The 25,427-nt window shown below is 46.5% G+C and overlaps 1 protein-coding gene across 2 annotated transcripts in view; it reads left to right on the top strand.

The window, feature by feature from the left end:
- Positions 1-25,427, top strand: part of LOC132403752 (histone-lysine N-methyltransferase SUV39H2-like) — a 54,510-nt gene that overhangs the window by 15,592 nt on the left and 13,491 nt on the right. For both annotated transcript variants that reach the window (XM_059987411.1, XM_059987412.1), the window contains exons 2-3: positions 8,208-8,353; positions 15,254-15,922. In XM_059987411.1, the coding sequence (XP_059843394.1) occupies positions 8,208-8,353; positions 15,254-15,922 (815 nt within the window). The remainder of the gene's footprint in view (positions 1-8,207; positions 8,354-15,253; positions 15,923-25,427) is intronic.

Raw genomic sequence — 25,427 nt, 5'->3', positions numbered from 1 at the left:
TCGTTACGGCCTTGCACCTTGTTGTTTACCTGCTCTGCACTTTCTCTGTAGCTGTTACACTTTATTCTGTACTGATTTTACCTTATTCTACCTTAATGCCCCGTGTAATGGCTTGATCTGTATCAACCATATACAAGACAAGCTTTTCTCTGTGCCTCCGTTCGTGTGGCAGTAATAAACCAATTCCTCCCACACACACCCACCTGTTCACCCAAGGTTCTTCTCCCTTTTTTCCTCTTAGCCACACCCTTTTCCTCTCCTCCCTCCCTGCCTGTTTCTATCTCTACAATATTCTTAATAATTGTTGAATGTGGTTTTTTTGTTCCATGTTGCACCCTGACCAACACACCACAGCAAATTCCTAATACGTGTAAATGTGTATATGGCAAATAAAGTTGATCTGGATCCTTGATCCCCTATGCCTCTGCCCACTATCCGGTTCCACCAATCACCTTCTGGTTAAATTTCATCTGAACTTTCCTTGACACTCATGGCACCCTCTGTAACTGCAGTGACACACGCAAAATGCTGTAGGATCTCAGCAGGTCAGGCAGCATCTATGCCCCAAGCAGGCCCTCCATGTGAGGCAGCACTTCACCTGCGAATCTGCTGGGGTTGTCTGTTGGTTTTGGTGCTCCCGATGTGGTCTCCTCTCCATTGGGGGACCTTTTCATCGAGCACCTGCACACCATTTGTCAAACCGGAACTTTCCTGTGGCCGAACATTTTAATTTCCATTCCGATGTTTCGGTCCATGGCCTCTTCTTGTACCAAGAGGATGAGGCCACCCTCAGGATAGAGGAGCAACACCTTATGATCACCTAGGTAGCCTCCAATCTGATGGCATAAATATCAATTTCTCCTTCTGGTTTAAAAAAAAATTCTCTCCCCCTCCCCTCTTCGTCTTTTCCCCTTCCGGCCTTTTGCCTTTTCTCACTTGCCCACTACTTACCCCTGGTGCCCCACCTCCTTCCCTTTATCCTATGGTCCACTCCTCTCCTATCAGATTCCTTCCTCTCCAGCCCTTTACCACCCACCTGGCTTCACCTATCACTTCCTCACCCTCCCCCACCATTTTATTCTAGTGTCTTTCCTCTTCCTTCTCAGTCCTGATGAAGGGTCTCAGCCAGGAATGTCAACTGTTTATTCATTTCCATAGATGCTGCCTGACCTGCTGAGTTTCTCTGGCATTTTGTGTTAGTTGCTTTGGATCTCATGTTTAATATTTCTGTATTCTGTTCTCTTCTTGTATCTCAATGTGTTTATGTGGGGAAGATGATCTGTCTCAATGTCATGTGTCACATTTTTCCACAGTCTCCCAGTACATTACAATAATAAACTGCTAGCTCTCCATTCTTTTATTTGAGATGCAGCACATTCCAACGAGCTCATGCTACTCAGTTACACCAGTGAGACCAATGAACCTACTAACCCATACATCTGTGGAGTGTAGGAGGAAACCAGAGCACTCAGAGGAAATCCACATGGTCACGGGGAGAACGTGCAAACTTAATAGACAGTAGTGGGAATTAAGCCTAGGTTGTTGGTGCTGCAATAGTGTTAAGCTGATCACTACACCACTGTACCGTCCTTGTGCTGGTCCATTTTGACAACCTTCCCTCGTTCCTCATAATGGAAACATCAACGTAAACCCTGTGCCTTCCCAGACACAGCTTCGGTCTCTGAGTTCTCCCAAAGTTCAATTCATTTTGTTTGTCTGTAGTCTTTCTTAAGCACGCTAGGTTCTCCAAAGCAACACACACAAGATGCTGGAGGAACTCAGCAGGTCAGGCAGCATCTGTAGAGGGGCAGCGTTCTGGCTCCTCTCACCCCTTCTCACTTGCCCATCACCTCCCTCTGGCTCCCCTTTGTGTCCCCATGATCCACTGTCCTCCCCCATCAGATTCTTCAGCCATTTACCTACTTAGCTTCTCACTTCATCCCACTCACCTGATGTCAGCTATCACCTACCGGCCTGTACTCCCTCCGCTTCCCCCACCCCCAACCTTTTTATTCTGCTTCTTCCCCCTTCCTTTCCAGTCCTGATGAAGGGTCTCGGCCCAAAACGTCAACTGTTTATTCCCCTCCATAGATGCTGCTTGCCTTGCTGAGCTCTGGCATTTTATGACTGATACTCTGCAGACTAACCCTGGGATGGGGACTAACTAGGCCCAGGCTGACAGGTTTTGTGTCTGAATGCAGTGTCTGGGAGTTTGGAAGACAATAGGTGCAGGAGTCGGCCATTCGGCCCATTTGAGCCAGCACCACCATTCAATGTGATCATGGCTGATCATCCACAATCAGTATCCTGTTCCTGCCTTCTCCCCATATCCTTTGACTCCACTATCTTTAAGAGCTCTATCTAACTCTTTCTTGAGAGCATCCAGAGAATTGGCCTCCACTGCCTTCTGAGGCAGAGCATTCCATAGATCCACAACTCTCTGGGTGAAAAAGTTTTTCCTCAACTCCGTTCTAAATGGCCTACCCCCTATTCTTAAACTGTGGCCTCTGGTTCTGGACTCCCCCAACATCGGGAACATGGTTCCTGCCTCTAGCATGTCCAAGCCCTTAATAATCTTATGTTTCAATCAGATCCCCTCTCATCCTTCTAAATTCCAGTGTATAGAAGCCCAGTTGCTCCAATCTTTCAACGTATGACAGTCCCGCCATCCCAGGAATTAACCTTGTGAACCTACGCTGCACTCCCTCAATAGCAAGAATGTCAGTCCTCAAATTTGGAGACCAAAACTGAACAATACTCCAGGTGTGGTTTCACCAGGCCCTGTACAACTGCAGAAGGACCTCTTTGCTCCTATACTCAACTCCCCTTGTTATGAAGGCCAATATGCCATTAGCTTTCTTCACTGCTTGCTGTACCTGCTTGCTTACTTTGATGAACAAGGACACCTAGATCTCGTACTTCCCCTTTTCCCAACTTAACACCATTCAGATAGTAATCTGCCTTCCTGTTCTTGCCACCAAAGTGAATAACCTCACATTTATCCACATTAAACTGCATCTGCTATGCATCTGCCCACTCACCCAACCTGTCCAAGTCACCCTGCATTCTCATAACATCCTCCTCATATTTCACACTACTACCCAGCTTTGTGTCATCTGCAAATTTGCTAATGTTACTTTTAATCCCTTCATCCAAATCATTTTATTTTAACTAGCTGCGGTCCCAGCACCAAGCCTTGCGGTACCCCACTAGTCACTGCCTGCCATTCTGAAAAGGACCCGGTAATCCCTACTCTTTGTTTCCTGTCTGCCAACCAATTTTCTATCCATGTCAGTACCCTACCCCCAATACCATGTGCTCTAATTTTGCCTACTAATTTCCTATGTGGGACCTTATCAAAGGCTTTCTGAAAGTCCAGGTACACTACATCCACTGGCTCTCTCTTTTCTATTTTCATAGTTACATCCTCAAGAAATTCCAGAAGATTAGTCAAGCATGATTTCCCCTTCGTAAATCCATGCTGACTCAGACCGATCCTGTTACTGCTATCCAAATGTGCTGTTATTTCATCATTTATAATTGACTCTAGCATCTTTCCCACCACTGATGTCAGGCTAACTGGTCTACAATTCCCTGTTTTCTCTCCCTCCTTTCTTAAAAAGTGGGATAACATTAGCTATCCTCCAATCCTCAGGAACTCAACCTGGATCTATAGAACATTGGAAAATGATTACCAATGCTTCTATGATTTCTAGAGCCACCTTCTTAAGTACCCTGGGATGCAGACCATCAGGCCCTGGGGATTTATTGACCTTCAGTCCCATCTGTCTACCCAACACCATTTTCTGCCTAATGTGAATTTCCTTCAGTTCCTCTGTTACCCTAGGTCCTCTGGCCACTATTACATCTGGGAGATTGTCTGTGTCCTCCCTATTCAAAGTAACTGTTCAACTCGTCTGCCATTTCCTTGTTCCCCATAATAAGTTCACCATTTCTGCTTTCAAGGGCCCAACTTTGGTCTTAACTAATTTTTTTCCTTTAGGTATGTGAAGAGAAGCTTTTACTATCCTCCTTTATATTCTTGGCAAGCTTACCTTCATACCTCATCTTTTCTCCCCGTATTGCCTTTTTCGTAACCTTCTGTTGCTCTTTAAAAGTTTCCCAATCCTCTGGCTTCCCGCTCATCTTTGCTATGTTATACTTTTTTTATGTATACTGTCCTTGACTTCCCTTGTCAGTCATGGTTGCCCCCTAAGAATCTTTCTTCCTCTTTGGAATGAATGGATCCTGCACCTTCTGAATTATTCCCAGAAATACCTTCCATTGTTGTTCCATTGTCATCCCTGCGAGGTTATCCTTCCAGTCAACTTTGGCCGATTCCTCCCTCATGGCTCCATAGTCCCCTTTGTTCAACTGTAATACTGACACTTCCAATTTTCCCTTCTCCCTCTCAAATTGTAGATTAAAACTGGTCATATTATGGTCACTACATCCTACTAACTCCTTTACCTTGAGTTCCCTTATCAAATCCGGTTCATTACACAACAGTAGATCCAGAATTGCCTTCTCCCTGGTAGGCTCCAGTACAAGCTGCGCTAAGAATCCATCTCAGAGGCACTCCACAAACTCCTTTTCTTGGGGTCCAGTACCAACCTGATTTTCCCAGTCTACCTACATGTTGAAGTCCCCCATTACAACCGTAGTATTACCTTTGCAACATGCTAATTTTAGTTCTTGATTCAACTTGCACTCTATATCCAGGCTACTATTTGGGGGCCTGTAGGTAACTCCCATTAGGGAGTTCTTGCCCTTACAATTTCTCAGTTCTATACATACTGACTCTACATCTCCTGATTCTATGTCACCCTCGCAAGGGACTGAATTTCATTCCTCACCAACCGAGCCACCCCACCCCCTGTGCCCACCTGTCTGTCCTTTCAATAAGATGTATATCCTTGAATATTCATTTCCCAGCCCTGATCCTCTTGCAGCCATGTCTGTTATTCCTACAACATCATACTTGCCAATTTCCAACTAAGCTTCAAGCTCATCCACTTTCTTGTACTTTGTGCATTCATATACAATACTTTTAGTCCATTACTCCCCTCACTTCTCACATTAATCCCTATTGCACTTGGCCAGTCACTCCGATCCCTTCCTGAGCTTCCAGCCCCATCAATTCGGTTGCCTTTCTTAGCTTTTCTTATTCTTTCCTTTTAAGTCCATCCTTATATTTCCAGTTTGTCTCCTCTCTTCCCCCCCCCCCCACTTATTAGTTTAAGCACACCCGTGTAGCAGTGGCAAACCTGCCTGCCAGAATGCTGGTCCCCCACCTGTTAAGGTGCAACCCGTCCCCTTTGTACAATTTATCCTTACCCTAAAACAGATCCCAGTGGTCTAAGAATCTGAAACCCTGCATGTCACCCCAGCTCCTCAGCCACACATTGAGATCCCCTATCTCCCTGTTCCTGCCCTCACCAGCACAAGGAACTGGAAGCAAACTGGAGATGACCACCCTGGAGGTCCTGCTTTTCAGCCTTCTTCCAAATTCTCTGAAGTCACACTGCAGAATCTTCCCTCTTCTTCCCATTGTCATTTGTGCTGATATGCACTACCACTTCCAGCTGTTCACCTTCACCCTTGAGGATGCTCTGCAATCAGTCCATGGCATGCTGGATCCTGGCTCCAGGGAGGCAACACACCATCCTTAAATCCCATCTGTTGCCACAGAAACCCCTTTCTGTACCTCTCACAATGGAGTTCCCTACTACCATGGCTCTGCCTGTCATCTGTCTCTTCAGCTTTGCTTCAGTGCCAGTTTTTGACTTGCAGACCTGTCTGCCTCTAAGACAAGCAGTATCTTCTGTCCCAACAGCTTCCAAGAGGGTGAACCTGTTTTCAAGTGGCACATCCCCCAGGGTCTCCTGTACTCCAAGCATCCATCCCTTCCTCACCATTGCCCCTATTCTCTCCTCCAGTATCTTCAGTGTAACAATCTCACTGTAGGTCCTGTCCAGAAAACTCTCATTTTCCCAGATGAACCTCAGGTCATGCAGTTGCCTCTCCAGTGCCCCAACACAGTCCTTCAGGAGCTGAACCTGGGCACACTTTTCACAGTTGTAGCAGCCAGAAGCACCATCATTGTCCCTGACCTCCCACATCAGGCAAGCATCACACTGAATTAGTTTACCTGTCACCTCTTCACTAACTCTCACTCTCTCCAACTGTGGTGCTATCTCCTCACCAAAGACTTGCACTTCCCTCAACAAGGCCACTCCCCAAGTCAAAGTTCCACATCTTTACTGGCTGCGCTGCTTGAGCTGCTCCTATATTTATTTGTCTGAGCTTTCAAACTACTTGGTCACCTGACCTCAATTGCCCAATCAGCTGCTTTCTGCTGAGTCTGAGCTATTCAAATCTTGTATTGTCTAATTAACTGTTTTCTGCTATTCAAATCTTAATTGACTTGATTGCACAGTCCAACTGCCAGGATCTCTGGAGCCAAAGACTCGCACTTTCCTTACGAGGCACTTCCCTCGACAAAGCCGCACCCTGAGTCAAAGCCACAAAACTCCACTCCTTTCCTGGCCACTTTCCACTGGGAAGGGAAGTGCTCTGCACTTCCAGTCACCAGTCAACGTTCCTGCCACAGCGTTGGGTGCCACGGTAGTGTAGCGGTTAGCACGGTACTATTACAGCTTGGGGCGATGGAATTTGGAGTTCAAACCCAGCTCAAGCTCCATGAGGAGTCTTCACATCTTCCCCGTGGAATGCGTGGATTTTCCCCGTTGTTCTGGTTTCCTCCCACGGTCCAAAGGTGTACCAGGCAGTTCATTGGTTATTACAAATTGTCCCATGATTAGGTTAGGGTTAAATCGGGGTTGTGGGGCCGCTGGCTGGGCGCGGCTCGAAGGGCTGACTCCGCACGGTATTGTTAAATAAATAAATAAAACGATATAAACAGGTTGTCTCAGGAGATTAGCTCAATGTGTCTTCTGCCTTTCGAGGTGGTTGGGCCAAATGGAGAATTATTTTCACAGCAAAGAACAAGAAAAGCATGCATTTCTGTGGCACTCTCCAGTTCAACAACTCCATGGGTACTTGGCAACTCTGAACTGTCACCGCTGTTCTCATAGCCAGTGGGTGCACAGGGAGGTACCAAACCATCATGAGCAGATAGTGTGTGTTGGTGATGTTAACTGGGAGAGGACATTTCTTGCAGAAGGTGATAAATCTCTGGAATTTGGAGGTTGAATCATTAAGCACCGTCAGCACCCAGGACCTGCCATCTTCTCCTTGAGTGGAGAAGTGGAATCAGATGATTTTTTTGTAATGCAAAGAGCTGGCACAGGGTGGGGTGGGAGAGGTCTGGGACCAAGCCAATATGGGTGTATTGAATCGTGGGACAGCCTTGAGGAGTCAAGTAGCTTTCAGGTTCTCAGTTTAATGTCTTAAAAGATAACACCTCCCTTGACTGCACACCATTTTCTTCCCCCTCTCCCCTTCCCACTGCTTCTCTCTGCCTGTCTTTGTCTCTCTCTCCTCTCTCTCACACTCTCTGTTTCACCTTTTGTGTGTGTCTCTCTGTCTCTGCCTGTCTGGCTCTCTGTTTCTGTCTGTCTCTCTCACACACACACTACCCTAACTAACTTGAGAGAGGCCACAGAACAGGTACACCGGCACATTGTCTGGACAAACTTTGGTTGTTTTATTTTGTCTTGGTGAAACTGAATGAGGATTTGATCAAGAATTTAGAAGATTCTGAGAGGCATTCATAAAGTAGACAGCCAATATCTTTTCCCCAGGGCAAGCTTAAAGAGGATGTGTGATGTAGATTTTACACAGTGGCGGGTGTGCCCTGCCTGGGGTGGTGGTGCAGGCAGATAGCAGCGAGATGTTAGACGGTCTTAGACGCATGAGTGTGCAGGGAATGAGGGACGTGAACATTGTGTAGGCAGAAGGGATGAGTTTAGTTGGGACCCACCTGCTGTCAGTAAGGAGTTTGTACGTTCTTCTCGTGACTGCATGGGTTTCCTCCCACAGTCCAAATATGTAACAGTCGGTAGGCTAATTGGTTATTGTAAATCGTCCTGTGATTGGATAGTGTTAAATCGGGGGGTTGCTGGACTTGAAGGGCTGGAAGGGCCTTTTCTGCGCTGGATCTCTAAATAAAATAAACGTTGTGGGCAGGAGGGCCACTTCCTGAGTTGTACTCTAACCCCTGTCCTGTTTGCTTTGTGTCTCAGTGTGGTGTGTCCCGTGTCTAGCATCATTTGAAGTTCTCCAGGAGATCTGCCGAACGGAGAAGCTCACCTGCTCCGCCCTGGGAATCACCAAAAAGGACCTGAAGGAATACGAGGTGGAATATCTGTGCGGATACAAGAAAGAGAAGGTAGGAACTTCCTGTACACTGACGTCAGTCGCTGTATCGGCTGGGATGAGGGAAGATCTCTCTTCATTGGCTGTGGTTGGGGTACGAGGGCTAACAGTGAAGGATGGCATGGGACCGTAAGGCCATGAGATACAGGAGCTGAATTAGGCCACTTGGCCCCTTGAATCTTCTCTGCCATTTCATCGTGGCTGATCCATTTCCCTCTCATCCCCAATCTCCTGTCTTCTCCCCGTATCCCTTCATGTCCTGACTAATCAAGGATCTATCAATGTCTTCCTTAAATATATCCAATGACTTGTCCTCCGCAGGTGCCTGTGGCAATGAATTCCACAGGCTCAGCGTTCTCTGACTAAAGAAGTTCCTCCTAATCTCAATTCTAAATGGACATCCCTCTATTCTGAGGCTGTGTCCTCTGGTCTTAGACTCCCCCACCGTAGGAAACATCCTCTCCACATTCACTCTATTCAGGCCTTTCAACATTCAATAGGTTTCAATGAGGTTACCCCAGCTCTTCTGAATTCCAGTGCATGCAGACCCAGAGCCATCAGACACTCTTCATATGACAAGTCTTTTAATCCTGGAACCATTTTCATGAGCCTCCTTTGAACCCTCCCCAATGTCAGCACATCCTTTCTTAGATAAGGGCCACGGAACTGCTCACAGTAGTCCAGGTGAGGCCTCACTAGAGACGGATAAAGCCTCAACATTACGTCCTTGCTTTTATAATGGACAGAGGACCAGTCGGTTGTGTTCATTGGCATGGTAGGTCGGAAATGGAATCATAACCTCTTTCCTGCTAAACTTTGGCTTACCGGCACCTGTATTCTACTCTTGTTTTCAATGACGTCTCCCCAGGCCACTGACCCTTACATCCCTGATTTTGTCTGTGATAAAAATCTTATCTCTGTATACTGTGAATATTCTCTGCATCGGAACCAGGTGTATAATCACTCAGTGGTCGCTTTCTTGGTTACCTCCTGTATCTCACTGGATGTTGGCCGCTCACTGGGTGTTTTTTTGTTTTCCGCACCGTTCTCTGTAAACTCTAGATACTGTTGTGTATGAGAATCCCAGGAGACCAGCAGTTTGAGATATTCAAACCACCCAGTCTGGCACCAACAATCATTCCACGGTCAAAGTCCCTTCGTTCACATTTCTTCCCCATTCTGATGTTTGGTCTGTACAACAACTGAACCTCTTGACCATGTCGGCATGCTTTTATGCATTGAGTTGCTGACACACGATTGGCTGCTCAGATGTGAGGGGTGATTGATAAGTTTGTGGCCTAATGTAGGAGATGAGTTGTACAGCTCTCGTTACATGCACTTGCAGTTCAACGCTTTGAGTGATTATGCAGAAAGTTTGAAGTTAATAACTCATCAGGGGTGATGGATAACTTCGTGGCCTAAGGTAGAAGGAGATGAGTTATTAATTTCAAACTTTCTGTATAATCACTCAAAGAGTTGACCTGCACGTGCAGGTAACGAGAGATGTATAACTCATCTCCTTCTACCTTAGGCCACAGACTTATCAATCACCCCTGCTGTGGACACTTTCTGGAGGTCCAAGATCCATATGCTCCACGACCGCTGGACTAGGTTTGTAAATGTAGGAGGGGACTAAGTTGAAAAATAAATGTGCTAGGTTTTCTAAAATTGACTCCTTCTACCTTAGGCCACGAACTGATCAATCACCCCTTGTATTTGCATGAACGAGCAGGCGTACCTAATAAAGTGGCCACAGAGTGCAGATGACATGAAGTCTGTTGCACTGCCGCAGCGGTGTCGTGCAGAAGTATAACGTGACTGTGAATTGCAAAATAAACAGTCAGGTGTTCGTGGATTCTTGCTCCATTCAGAAATCTAATGGTGGGGGGGCGGGGGGAGAGAAGTTGTTTCTGAATCATTGAGTCTGGGTCAATGCCCTGATGGTTGCAGTAGAAGCTGGCATGTCCTGGATGGGGATGCTGCTTAATGATAGGTGCCATCTTCTTCACCGTAGAGAACAGCGCAGTTCAGGCCTTTTGGCCCACAGTGTTGTGCCAACATTCTAACCTTCCGCAAGTGGCACTGCCTTCTGAAGATGTTCCTGATGGTGGGGAAGGCTGTGCCCATGATGGAGCTGGTTAAGCCCACAACCCTCTGCGACCTCTTGCGATCCTGTGCTCCGTACCAGGCGGTGATGCAGCCAGTCAGAACGCTCCCCACCGAACGTCTTTACAAATTTGGCGACGTGCTGAGTCTCCTCAGGCTCCTGATGGAAGTAGAGCAGCCGGCGTGCCTTCTGCATGATTGTGTCAGCGTGTCGGGACCAGGTTACATCCTCTGAGATGCTGACACACTGAAATGTAAATATATAAATTCTAGAGAGGTGAAAGGTTAAGTGTAGGAGTCAGGCTTGTCGTGTCCATTTAGGCAGCTTATGTTTCGGCCCCACCGAACACTCAGCTCTGGCCTGTGGCTCTAAGGAGCTGTTTGCATGTGACAGCGGCCACATCCCGGTACACCCGCCTCGAAAGCCGGGCAGAACCAGGCAAGGGCAGCTGCTGGGCCTCACAGCCCACGTGCCTATCCTGGCGTGTGAAGTCTGCTCCAGCAGACTAGGCGGATGAGATCTACAGTGAGATCCAGCGGCCAGGAAGGTGGAACTGCAGCGAAGGGCATGACAAGGCACAGAAGGCATCGCGGTCATCCGCTGCAACCAAAGAAGAACCAGTTTGTGATGCTCACTCGTACCACTGGACCTGGACTTCTGTGGTCAAGAGAGGGGAACTGCCCCAGTGCGCTGGCTAACTCTGTCCCACGTGGCTCTCCTGTCATTGTCGGAGACAATGGACAACTGCCACCTGTAGGTGTTGAGCTACCACCACCTCCCCCCCCCCCCGTACTTATCAAGTAATAACCTACCACTGCCTTAAATATGTTCATAAGCGCTCTCTCAGATACTCCTGAGGGAAGTGATTTTGCCTCATTTCTGACGTAAATAGGTGACAGCCACCTCAATTTGTAAACGGTTTTCCTGAGTTCCATATTCTCCCTCAAAAGCAACGTTCCCACATCTTTTGCAACTGGCGCACAGAGGAATTTAAACTGCACATAGACGGTAGTCACCCTCTACCTTGTTTGCACGTTAAGAAATTTTGCGATCATACCCAATCACATTTTCTTTTCCGGTTTCTGATGCGGACGACGTTGACAACATGGAGTTTGCCATGATTTGCCTGCAGATTTTAGAACTGGCTTATTTATACTGTTTTTATTGAAGAAATTATTCAATGCACATATATTGTTGTCACTGGGCAAAAAATTGCCCAGCACGAGATTTTTGCGCAGACTGGTCATTACAAATTAGACGGAACATTGCTGAAGAGAAACATCCTTTGCATGTTTGCCTACAGCACAAGCCTCTGTCCCCTCAGAAGCAAAAACACTGACATACGTTGTGAAATTTATTTTGCGACAGAAGTACAGTGGAATACATAAAAATTACTGTGATTTACAGGACGAAATATTTTAAAAATAGAGCAGAAAGAGAGTAAGTACTGAGGTAGTGTTTGTGGGTTCATGGACCATTCAGAAATCTGATGGTGGAGGGGAAGAAGTGTTCCTGAAATGTTGAGTGTGTGCCTTCAGACTCCTGTACCTCCTTCCCGATGTTAGCAATGGGAAGAGGGTATGTCCTGTGTGATTGGGGTCCTTAATGATGTATGCCACTTTCTTGAGGCGCTGCCTTTTTAAGGGGTCCTGATGGTGGGGAGGCTAGTGCCCATGGTGGAGCGCGGCTTTTCCCGGTCCTGCGTGTTAGGTGTGCGGCGCAGGGACGCCGGGTGGCCGTAAGTGACTCAAGAGGCGGAGAGGTGAGGAGTAAGTGTGTTGCTGTTTGAATTGTAAGTCATCTCCCCAGAATGCCCTTTCACATTACGTTCAGTACGTGACACACAGGGCAGCGTGATAGCAACCCGTAAGGGTGAACGGATAACACAGTGCTTTGGTACCAGACACAGATGCAATCAGTTAGAGTGCTCTCCACAGTACAGTTTGCTAGTCTTTGGAGGCATACCAATCCAGTATACGGTTCGTCCAACTTTCCTTCTTAATCTTGAGTTCTTAAAAGCTGCTCGTCCTGTCCTTAAACTGACTAACCGGGACAACTGCGGAGTAACATGAGCTTCTGCTCTCAATAGTAAGGGGACTCTTATCGGTCACTTGAGATTGGTTCATAATGGGGCGCCCTGGTAGTGTGGTGGCAGGACGACGCTAATACCGTTCAGGATATCTGAGTTTGGAGTTCTCTTCTGGTGCTGTCTGTAAAAGTTTGTATATATGACCTTCCTGTATGCCTGTGGGTTTTCCTGCGCGTGCTCCAGTTTCCTCCCACAGTCTGGTTAGTAGGTCAACTGGTCATTGTAAACAGCCCCGTGGTTAGCCTCGGGTTAAATCGGTGGGTTGCTGGGCGGAGTGGCTCGGTGAGCCAGAAGGGCCTGTTCCACACTGAGTCTCTAAATAAAATTAAAATAAATTAATTCAGTTTTTAAAAATCTTTTTATTAATTTTTAATGAGTTTCTACAATACGACAAAACAAAAAAAACAGTAAAAAAAGAGGATTAAATGGTGCAAAGCATATCAAATGTACAGATCATAACAATTAAGAAAAGGCACGCATAGTAGAATCATATAAAGTTAGTTACCACCCCACCCTCCCACTACCCAACTCCAGGCCGACTTTACGATATATAAAAAAGTTAATCAGAACTTTTATCATCACAGAGCTGTATTATAAAAAGGTATGTTGCTTTTTACCTAAAAAAGCAACATAAACTATAATATGTTTACACATAAAAAAAACATAAATATTAATTGTAAGAAGCTGGAAGTAAGGGATTTAAATGCAAAAGAAAAAAGGGAGGGATGCACCCTTAATCTAAATGGGAATTATGAAAATATTCAAGAAAAGGTCCCCACACCTTTTGGAACTTTATGTCGGAATTGAGAAGTGAATAAGAGAAGTGAATCTTTTCCAGATCTGAGTAAGTCGTAATGTCTCTGAGCCATCGGGCCTGAGTGGGTGGGGCAGCATCTCTCCGCCTAAGAAAAACTGCACATCTGGCCAAAAGAGAGACAAAAGACAATGTACGATGCTTAGTCGGAGTTAAATGCATATCAGCTTCTCCCGAAGTACCGAAAAGAGCAATCAGAGGGTTCGGTTCCAAGTAGCAATTAAGTATATGAGATAAAATTTAAAATAAGCATCTGTCCAGAATTTCTCCAAACTAGGACAAGCCCAATACATATGAATAAGAGAAGCCTCACCCCCTTTACACTTAATGCAACAATCTTTTTTTGCTTTAAAAAATCTGCAGCTTGGTAAAATTGATTTATTGTTGTCACACGTACTGAGGTAGAGTGGCAAACTGTTTTGCACACTGCTCATGCAGATCAGATCATCACACAGTGCCTTGAGGTGGAACAAAGGAAAATTAATAATGCAGAATAAGTGGAACAGCTACAGAGAAAGTGCCGCGCAGGTAAACAGTAAGGTGCAAGATGATAATGAGGTAGATTGTGAGGCCATCTTATTGTACGAGGTCCATTCAAGAGTCACATTTACAGTGAAGCTTTTTTATTTATTTATTGAGATACAATGGGAAGTACGTCCTTCCAGCCCAACGAGCTGAGCCACCCTGACTTAACACCAGCCTAAACTGCGGGGCAGTTTACAATGACCAATTAACCTATCGACCAGGACGCCTTTGGGCTGTGGGAGGAAACCGGAGCATCTGGAGGAAATCGTACAAACTCCTCACAGGCGGTGGTGGGAATTGAACCCAGGTTGTTGCTGCTGTTCACTGTGGTGCTAACTCCATGCGGTAGGTGAGGGAAGGGGAAGGAATACAGGTTAGAAGGTGATAGGTGAAGTCAGGTGAGAGTGTCGGTGGCATTTTGTGTGCGTTACCATAGATAAAGATTAGGTTGAGCTGTCCTTGAGCCTGAGTGTGTGTGTTTTCAGGCTCTTGTATTGTCTGCCCGATGGGAGGGGGAGAAGAGAGAACGTCTGGGGTGGGAGGGATCGTTGATGATGCTGGCTGCTTTACCGAGGCAGTGAGAGGTGTAGACGGAGTCCGTGGCTGGGGGGGGGGGGGGTGGGGGCTGATTTCCTTGGTGTAGCAATTTCTAATGAATTGTCCAGAAATGATTACAATAGTAGGTACCAACAACCATGTACCAAGCTAAAACACCAGAGATCCTGCAGGTGCTGGAGCTCCAGAGTAACACACACACAATGTTGGAGGAACTCAGCAGTGCAGGGAGCGGCTGTGGAATAGAGTTGATGCTTTGGGCCGAGACTGCAAAAGAAGGGGGAAGAAGTCGGAATAATTAGCCAGGGCTTCAAAGGGTATGGGGAGAAGGCAGGGGAGTGGGGATGACTGGAAGAGTTGGATCAGCCCATGATTGAATGTCGGAGCAGACCTGATGGGCCAAAAGGCCTAATTCTGCTCCTTTATCTTATGGTTTTATAAGAAGGGTGGGGAGAAGGGAAGAATTACAAGCGCTAGAACGTAATAGGTGAAGTCAGGGTAGGGGGGGGGGGGGAGTAGTTACCAAAGGTAAAAGTTAGCTTTATTTCTCACACGTACATCAAAACATACAGCGAAATGCGTCATTTGCGTCAGCGGCCAACACAGTCCGAGAATTGCGCTGGGGGCAGCCTGCAAGTGTTGTCATGCCGTCATGGGGAGAACGTGCGTTCATACACTTTACAGCCAGTGGCGGGATTTGAACCTGACACTGTGAAGTGTCACGCCTTCCGCCAGGCTATCGTTTTCATGCGTATATTTTAATAACAAAACTGTGCTTTGCTAAGAGGTATCTTATATATATCTTTTTTTACCCCTCCTTTAGGGTAAGGAGTACTACTTTGTGAAATGGAAGGGTTGGCCCGAATGCACAAACACCTGGGAGCCCCGGAGGCACCTCCGTTGCATCGGTCTGGTGAAGCAGTTTCAGGAGGACAAGAAGAAGTTCTTGGAGAAAGTGAAAATGGCAAAGAAACTGAAGTTAAATAACTGCAAAGATTTCAAACTGGCATTCTCGGAATACATCACCAAGAAGTCAAAGCAAAGGTTGGCGCTGAAGCGTTGGGAGGAGGAGCTCAACAGGAAGAAGAACCATCGAGGGAGGATCCTGGTGGAAAATGAGGTAGATTTTGAGCCTCCTCCTCTGGACTTCCATTATATCAACCAGTACAAGCCCTCGCTCGGAATAAACCTCAACAAAGACCCTCTGGTCGGCTGCGAGTGCTTCAACTGCCTGGAAGGGAAGTGCTGCCCGGAGGAGGCCGGGGCCCAGTTTGCTTACAATGCAGAATCCCGGCTGAAGATCGCTCCGGGCAAGCCCATCTTTGAATGTAACTCTTGCTGTGCGTGCAGCTCTCAGTGTCCCAACAGGGTGGTGCAGAAGGGCACGCTCTATGACCTCTGCATCTTCCGAACTTCAGACGGACGAGGGTGGGGCATTAAAACCCTCCAAAAGATCAAGAAGAATAGTTTTGTTATGGAATACGTTGGAGAGGTAGGATGCATTCTTAAAGCTTTATTTGTCTCGCGTACACCGAAACGCATCCGGAGGAAACCCACGTGGTCGGGGGAAGAACGTACAAACACCTCGCTGACGGTGGCAGGAATCGAATCCCGATCTTCTGATGAAGTGTTACGCTGCCATACCTTGCTTATTGTGTGGCGGAAGTTACATAGAACGTTAAACAGTGCAGGCCCTTCAGTCCATACTTTTAACCTACTCTTAACATCAATCAAATCCTTCCCCTTCACATTGCCCTCCATTTTTCTGTCATCCATGTGCCTATCCAAGACTCTCTTATGTCCCTAATACATCTGTCTATACCACCACACCGGCAGGACTTTCTACACACCCAATACTTTCTGTATTAAAAAAACCCTACCTCTGACATCCCCATTTATACTTCCCTCCAGTCACCTTAAATTTAATCCCTCTCCCTTTCCCCCCCCCCCCCCCATTAGCCTTTCTACACCCTGGGAAAAAGTCTGTCGGTCCACTCAATGTGCCTCTAATCTTGATTACCTAGTTACCTTGAATACTATGCTGTATTAACAGTAAATCATGGGCAGTTTGCCAGAGGAGCTGATTTGTTATTGTATAAACCCTTAGTTCTTGCTGTGCACACATTCCTCCCACGTTATCACATCTAGATTATGGGCTGTAAAGGGCCTGAGGTTAATTGATGTCTATCTCTGTCTTCATAGGCTTTTGCTGTTGAATCAGTCAGTGTTCTGCCCAGGGATTGATTGGCAGATATTTATTGATTCATTGATTGATTGAGATATGGCGGGGAGTAGGCCTTCCCAGAACTTCAAGCTGTCCAACAACCTCCAATTTAACCCTAACCTAACCACGGGACAATTTACAATGACCAATTGACCTACTAACCGGTACATCTTTGGACTGTGGGAGGAAACCCACAGGGGAAGAACGTACAACTCTTTACAGATGGAAAAGATTCCTGTAGGTTTCTCCATTTCACTTGGCGCAGTGACTTGGAACTGCTTTGTTGTTGTGGCTCTGTGGCACAGTGCGTAGAACAGCTGTCTCATAGCTCCCGAGACCCACGTTCGATCCTACGGCCACTACAGAGGCTTGGCTATCACAAGGGCTGGATGTTCTAGGGTTTGGATATTTCAAGAGGGACAGGGCGAGGAGGGGGTAAAAGAGTTGGGACATGGCATTGCTAATCAGGGATGGTATCACCGTTGGAGAAAGGAAGGATATCGAGGAAGATTTTGACAACTGAGTCAGTGTTGGTGGAAGTCAGAAAAAAGAAGGGAACAATCACTCTCTTGGGATTATTCAATAGGCCAATAGTAACAGAGACACTGAGAAATAGATCTGGAGGCAGATTTTGTGCAAAAATAACAAGGTTGTTATCTTGGGGGCTTCAATTTCCCTCATACTGATTGGCATCTCCTCTGCAAAATGGCAGAGTTTGTTAGGAGTGTCCAGAAAGGATTCCTTACTCAACATGTGGACAGACCAACTTGAGGAGAAGCCATATTGGATCTGGTGCTTGGCAGTAAGTTAGTTCAAGGGTCAGATCTCTCAATGGGAAAGTATTTCAGACTCCCTGACCTTTACTGTAGCCTTGGGGAGGGATTGAATATGGGAAAGTGTTTAATTAGGAGAGGGTGAGGTATGATGCTACTAGGCAGGAACTTGGGATATAATTTGGAAACAGATGTACTCTGGGAAATGCACAACAGAAATGTTGAGATTGCTTAGGGAGACACTTGCACGGGATTCTGGATGGGTTCCTGCATTGAGGCAGAGAAAGGATGGTAGGGTGAAGGATCTACGGTTGACAAGAGATGTGGAACATCTGGTCAAGAGGAAGAAGGAAGCATACTTAATGTTTAGGAAACAAGGATCAGACAAGGTATCCTGGAAGGAGCGTAAGAATGGATTTAGGAGAGCTAGAAGGCCTTGGCAAGCAGGATTAAGGAAAACCACCAAGGCATTCTACATGTTCGTGAAGAATAGGTGGATGACTAGAGCAAGGGTAAAATGATCAGGGATAGAAGGGGAAACGTGCCTGGAGTCAGAGGAATTGGAGTTCACTGAATACTTTGCTTCGGTATTCATCAATGAGAGGGACTTTGACATTTGCGAGAACAGAGTAAAACAGGCTGATACGCCAGAACGACGTCAGTGTGCTGGAACTTCTGGAAAATATCGGGATAGATAAGTCCCTGGGGCTGGATATGTCCCAGGTTACTACAGGACGTGAGGAAAGAGATTGCTGAAGCTTTGCGTCCTCACTGGCCACAGGGGTAGAACCAGAAGATTGCAGGGTGGCAAATGTCATTCCTTTGTTCAAGAAGGGGAATAGGAATAACCCTGGGAATTATAGACCAGTGAGTCAAACTATTGGAGAGGATTCTTAGAGACAGAACTTCTGAGAATGTAGAGAAGCGTAGATTAATTAGGGATAGCCAGCATGGTTTTGTGAGGGGTTAGGTCATGCCTCACGAGCCTGATTGAATATAAAAGACTCCTTAGGTAGGCACGTGGATGAAAGAAAAATGGAGGGTTATGTGGGAGGAAGGGTTAGATACTGTAGACTGTGCAACAGGTTAAAAGATCAGCACAGTATTGTGGGGTGAAGGCCCTGTACTGTGAGGTATTGTTCTATGTTCTGTCCAGAAAACTCTAGATCTCCATCTTGAATATCCTTAGTTACTGAGCTTCTTGGGTGAAGAATTCCAAAGATGACCATGCACTAGGAGAAGAAGTGACTGCTTCATTTTGTCCAGGATGGCCAACCCTTATTGTTGACATTGTGACTCGTATTCCTAACACCTTAGCCCAGGCAGGTGTCCTCCCTCCCATTCTTCAAAACCCTGAAATTCATAGACCTTAAGACATAGGAACAGAATTGGGCCATTCGGCCAATCCATTCTGCTTGGCCATTCCATCATGGCTGATTTATTACCCCTCTTAACCTTATCTGCTGCCTTCTCCCCGTAACCTTTGACACCTTGACTAATCAAGAACCTATCAACTTTCGCCTTAAATATACCCAATGACTTGGCCTCTGTGTTAATGAATTCCACAGATTCAGCACCCTCTGGCTAAAGAAATTCCTCCCCATCTCTGTTCTAAAGGGACATCCCTCTATTCTGAGGCTGTCTCCTCTGGTCTCAGACTCCACCATTATGGGAACATATTCTCCATACCCACTCTATCAATATTTGACAGATTTCAAAGAAGATCCCCCCTCACTCTTCTGAACGCCAGAGAGTATGGGCCCAGAGCCATCTGACCAATGCCTTAGGAAGGCTCAGCATTCTTGAACCCAGTCTTCTAAATCTCTCTTCAAAGAGAAAAGGCCCCAGCCCAGGGATTAAGCAGACGCTCTGCCACAGGCAGGTTCAGGCCTGTACACAACAATCCACGTGGATCCATTGGTCATTGGAATGAGATGTATTGAGATGACAAGGTTCTTTTGGGCCTTGAAACCATGCAACTAGCAACACACTTCAATGCATCTCTTGTCTTCCTGAGGTGCATCATCTGTTATTTACATCAAGGAGTTAGCCTTGATGTGTTCCAGTTGCTTCATAAGAATATTAACACTCTCCTTATCTTTTTAATTGCCTGTTCTATTTTAGAGTGAAGTAAAGGAGTAACACACACAGATGTTGGAGGAACTCAGCAGGTCAGGCAGCATTCGATTGGTGAAAGTCCGTGCCAGAATGGATGTGGAGAGGACACAGCCTCAGAATAGAGGGATGGCCTTTTAGAGCGGAGATGAGGAGGGATTTCTTTAGCCAGAGAGTGGTGGATCTGTGGAATTCTTTGCCACAGGCGGCTGTGGAGGCCAAGTCTTTGTTTGTTTAAGGCAGAGGTTGATAGATTCTTGATTGGTCAGGGCACGAAGGGAGTTGGGGAGAAGGCAGAAGGTTGGAGCTGAGAGGAAAATCGGATCAGCGATAATGAAATGGTGGAACAGACTCGATAGGCCAAATGGCCTAATTCAGCTCCTATATCTTAAGGATTATCTTACCAGGGTGGCATGCGGCTGGTTGAATGACAACTCGCTGTAAGGTAGTGACTGAAAGTACAATGATCGAGTGCCGTTGATCTGAGAGTGAGTGACGGTAATGGGACGACAAAAATGCTCCTCCTGAATATTGTGCTTGAATGCCACAATCGTAGCAGGTTGCAGCGTCAGAGTGTGGAGTTCCGTCCCTGGGTCCTCTCCAGTCCTCTCAGCTGCTCCAGTTTCCTCCCCCAGTCCGAAGATGTACCGGCTAGGTGAATTGGTCATCGTAAATTGTCCCTTGAGTAGGTTAGGGTTAAATTGGGGTGTTGTGGGGGAGGGGTTGCTGGGTGGTGCGGCTCGAAAGCCAGAAGGGCATAGCGAAGGCTGTATCTTTAAATAAACCAATCATTATAGAGCCATCTCATCGTGCGAGGGCAGGTAAACGAGGAAGACCTCCTTCTACACTTATTAGTTACCTCCTGTGCCACTGAGCACGTCTTTGTAGTCTTCACGTTGAGAGATGCTCTTCCGCACACCTCAGTCATAACGGAGTTACTGTCACAGCTGAACTACTTACTCGAGTCTGAAAGTTCAAGCAAACCCCAGCAGAGGCCTTTGGAAGTCTGGTGGGTGTGGGGAGAATCCCTTCACTCCCAAGACCGTCAGAATCCATGAGAGGGTAAATCCAAGAGGAATTTATTCACCCACCAGGGAGGGGAGAGAAGTTAAAATGTGGACCACATTGCAGATGGTGCATATCGATGATGCCAGCGACTCATTTCACTGTATGTTTTGATGTACATGTGACAAATAAAGATGGCCAATAAATTTTTAATCTGTGTAGTTCCCAGTGCCTTCTGTTGTGTGCTCGAGAGGAGTTTAGGGAAGATATTTGATGGTGAGACCTGGCACGCCTCACCCTGAAGGGCTGGTAGCGACAGAAACTCTCGTTGGAGGGGGTGAAGAGTACAGCTGGACTGGAAGCTGCAAGTGGAATAGAAATTGATTTATTATTGTCATGTGAACTGAGATACAGTGAAAAGTTTGTCTTGCACACTGTTCATACCGATCAGATCATTGTGCATTGAGGTAGAACAAGATGAAACAATAACAGAATGCAGAATAAAGTGTAACAGCTACAGAGAAAGTGCAGTGCAGGCAGACAATAAGGTGAAAGATCATAATGAGTAGATTGTGAAGTCAAGAGTCCCCCTTATTGTATCAGAACCATTCAAGAGTCTGATCACAGCCTGGTGGGTCGTGCTTTCAGGCTTTAGTATCTTCTGCCCAAGGGGAGGGGGAGAAGAGAGAATGTCCAGGTTGGGTGGGGGCTTTGATGATGCTGGCTGCTTGACTGAGGTAGTGAGAGGTGTAGACAGAGTCCTTGTAAGGGAGGCTGGTTCCTATGATGTGCTGAGCTGTGTCCACAACTCCCTGCGCTTTCTTGTGGTCATGTGGAGAGAATTGTCACACCAAGCCGTGATGGATACAGATAGGATGCTTTCTGCGATCATCATCATCATTATGTGCTGTGTTGTATGACGTGGGCCTTCACGGGCACCCATGGTTGTTCTTGGCCACTCATATTTCTATGGTATGTCGATATAAATGGGTGAGTGTACAGGGAAATGCCAAAGATCTCTCCTGCGCAGGAAGCATCTTGTGGCCTCGCTACGCTTTTGCAATAGTCTGCCGGAGGAGCTCTGCAGGTGGAACAGTATCTGTCAGGGGAGTTGGGGGGTGGGGAGAGGAATTGTCAGCATTACTGTTCACTCCTCTGTACTCTTCATTGGGAATCTGGTTCAGCTTCCTGCAGGCAATCACTCTGTGCAGATACAGTCACAGAATCATACTGCCCAGAGGCAGGCCCTTCTGCCCAATCCTTCAGTGCTGACCAAGGTTTGCATTTAAAGTAATCCCATTTGTCCACATTCGGTCCATATCCCTTCAGCGTTCCCAGGCTGGGGTCCACAACCCTTTGGCTAATGGTAGGTGTCCACGGCATAAAAAAGGTTTGTAACCCCTACTCTAGACCTTTCCTGTCCAATTGTCCTTGAAGTTTTGTTAATGTACCTGCCTCAGACTCTTCATCTGGCGCTTGTTCCGTATCCTGATGGCTGTCTGGGTGACAGGTCCCTTTTAAATTTCTCCCGTCTCACCTTGAACTTGGCCCTCTTGTACTTGACTCCCTTTTCCTGGGGAAAAGGCTGCGTGCATCAACACTACCTGGGCCCTTCACGATTTTATATACTTTACAATGTCACTTCTCATTCTTCTGGGTGCCACTTTACAGAGGCCAGTTAACCCACCGGCCCACCCGTCTGTGGGGGGAGACCAGAGGCCTGGGCTCACCTCCCTGGTCACAAGGAGAACGTGCAGACTCCCCACACAGACAGCACCAGAGGTGGGGATCAAGCCACGTCTCTGTAGTGGCACTAACTGGCTCACCACTGATCCCTTTTTGTGGAGGACTTGCAGTCTGGGAGATGTGGAGATTTATGTGTTCTGTGCAGTTCAAGGTAAAATTATTATCAGAGTGCATACATGTCACCACATACAATGGACAACAAACTGTGCAAATTCAAATGTAAATAAATAGCAGCAAATAACGAGCATGAAATAACAAGATAAAGAGTCCTTAAAGTGAGATCACCAGAAATAGAATGAGTGTAGTTAACCCCCTTTGTTCAAGAGCCTGATGGTTGAGGGGTAGTAACTGTTCTTGAACCTGGTGGTGAGAGTCCTGAGGCTCCTGTATCTTCTTCCTGATGGCAGAGGCAAGAAAAGAGCCTGGCCTGGGTGGTGAGGATCTCTGATGATGGATGCTGCTTTTCTACGGCAATGTTTCATGTAGATGTGCTCAATGGTTGGGATTTTTTTTTTACCCGTGATGCACTGGGCCGAATCCACTACCTGTTGTAGGATTTTCCACTCGAAGGCTTTCCCGAACCAGGCCGTAATGCGACCAGTCAGCACACTGCAGGGGCAGAGAGACAGCCAGTGCCAGAGCGCGCACATGTTCTCAGTAACAAAGTCCTACATCAGACCCTTTGGCCCACCTGGTCCAGCACACCTGAGTTATAGGGAAATGTTGAATAGGTTAGGACTTTATTCCCAGGAGTGTAGGAGAATGAGGGGAGAGTTGATAGAGGTTTAAAAATTATGAGGGGTTTAGAGAGGGTAATTGCAAGCAATGGTTGAGTGAAACTACGACTAGAGGTCATGGATTAAGGGTGAAAGGTGAAATGTTTAAGGGGGACCAGAGGGGATATAACTTCACTCAGAGGACAGTGAGAGTGAGGAATGAGCTGCCAGCAGATGATGTTGATGTGGGTTTGATTTCAACATGAGAAATTGGGACTGGTACAAGGATGGGAGGGATAGGGTCAGGCTGCAGGTCATTGCCACGAGATTAATGGTCTGGCATTGACTGGATGGGCCGAGGGATCTGTTTCTGTGCTGTGGTGTTCTATAACCAACTGAGGTGCCCACCCAAGCCATTCACATTTGCTTGTGTTTGACCCATCTCTCTCCAAATCTTTCCTGTCCATAGAATCAGAATCTAGACTTGTTGAAATCTCACCATTGTACCTGCATTAAACATTCCTTCTGACAGTTTATACTTCATGCCCACCACTCTCCGGGTGAAGAACTTGCCCCTCAGGTTCCCTTTCAATCTTTCAGCTCTCCTTTGCCCTGTTTCTGAGTGCATTCACCCTCTGAGCCCCTCGTGATTTTAGACATCTGTGTAAGGTCACTCCTCATCCTGCACTCCAAAGATTGAAGTCCTGTCCCGTCTAATCTCTCCTGAACTCCCCAGGGTCCTCCTGTGCACTGACAAATTCCTCTTCTCGTCTCTCTACAAAAGTAGTATTTTAATGTAATTTGATAAAATCTAAAACTGAAGGGTAATGAACAATGTCCTTGTTTGCATTGTCTGTCCCTACCAAGCAAGCTAATTTTAAATGAGCATTTATTTGCATGATAATGTGACAATTCTCTGTGTTTTTTTGCGTTTGGTATTATCGAAGATCCTGTCATGAGGCAGAGCTGGCAAGGTTTCACCTGCTTTCTCCTTGACCTCACATTTCTCTGTTCATTACCATCTGTTTCTGACCAGTGTATCTCCCTGGTGTTTATCTCAAGTGAAAGATTAAGACGAGCTTTATTAACACTTGTACATTGGAATATATACAGTACTGTGCAAAAGTCACAGGCACCCTAGCTATATATATGTGCCTGTCAATTGCACAGTACTGTAGTAATTTTATGTATTGCACTGCATTGACGCTGCAAAAAAAAAACAAATTTCATGACACATGAGTGATGATAAAGTTAATTCAGATATGGGTCTCTGTTGTGGACTGAGAGTGGCCCCTTCGTTGTTAGGAAAAGGGGAAGGTACGGAGAGACATTGTGTAATGATCAATAGACCAATTAGAATCTCATGACTTACCCTGGCATCTCAGGGCTGGGTGCCACCCCACCCCATCCCCAGCACTCCTGTCACCTGTCCCCCGCACCTTCCGCAACGCTCCACCCTCACCAGTCTGAACGTCCTTCGCTCCCGCCAGATTTACAAACTCGCTCTCCATTCCACGTGACAGATACAGCACTGTGCAAAAGTCTTAAGCTCTATAGATATCTATGTGCCTAAAACCGTTGCACTGTACTGTATACAGTGAAATGTATTCTTTGTGTCAACGCCCAACACAGCCCAAAAGTGCTGCCATACTTCCAGCACCAACGATACACTAACCCTAGCCCTATAGTACTGTGGAAAATACTGTTCTTGGGTACATATATAAAGCCATAAGACATGGGGCAGAGTTAGGCTATTCAGCCCATCAAGTCTGCTCCGCCATTCCGTCATGCCTGATCCGGGATCCCACTCAACTCCATACACCTGCATTCTCACCATATCCTTTGGTGCCCTGACCAATACGGAAACCGCTAACTTCCGCCTTAAATATACCCACAGACTTGGCCTCAACCGCAGTCTGTGGCAGAGCTTTCCACAGATTCACTACTCTCGTGCTAAAAAAAAAATCCTCCTTACATCTGTTCTGAAAGGTTGCTTCTCAATTCTGAGGCTGTGCCCTCTAGTTCTGGATACCCCCCCCCCCCCATAGGAAACATCTCCACATCTGCCTTATCTAGTCCTTTCAACATTCAGAGGGTTTCAATGACGACCCTCCGCACCCCAACATTCTTCTAAATTCCAGCGAGTACAGGCCCAAAGCTGCCAAACGCTCCTCATAAGTTAACCCCTTCATTCCCAGAAACATCCTCTGAGGAATACCACCAGTCACTGTCAGCCATTCCTGAGTTCATGCCAGTATCTTTCCTGTAATGCCATAGGCTTTTATCTTGTTAAACAGCCTCATGTGTGGCACCATATCAAATGCCTTCTGACAATCCAAGTAAATAACATCCACTGTCTCTCCTTTGTCCACCCTGCTTGTTATTCCCTCGAAGAACTCTTAACAGATTTGTCAGGCA

Source organism: Hypanus sabinus, chromosome 13, assembly GCF_030144855.1.
Source record: "Hypanus sabinus isolate sHypSab1 chromosome 13, sHypSab1.hap1, whole genome shotgun sequence".
In the NCBI taxonomy this organism is placed as follows: domain Eukaryota; kingdom Metazoa; phylum Chordata; class Chondrichthyes; order Myliobatiformes; family Dasyatidae; genus Hypanus; species Hypanus sabinus.
The sequence above is the reverse complement of the archived record's forward strand: the minus strand, read 5'-3'. Positions and strand labels throughout refer to the sequence as shown.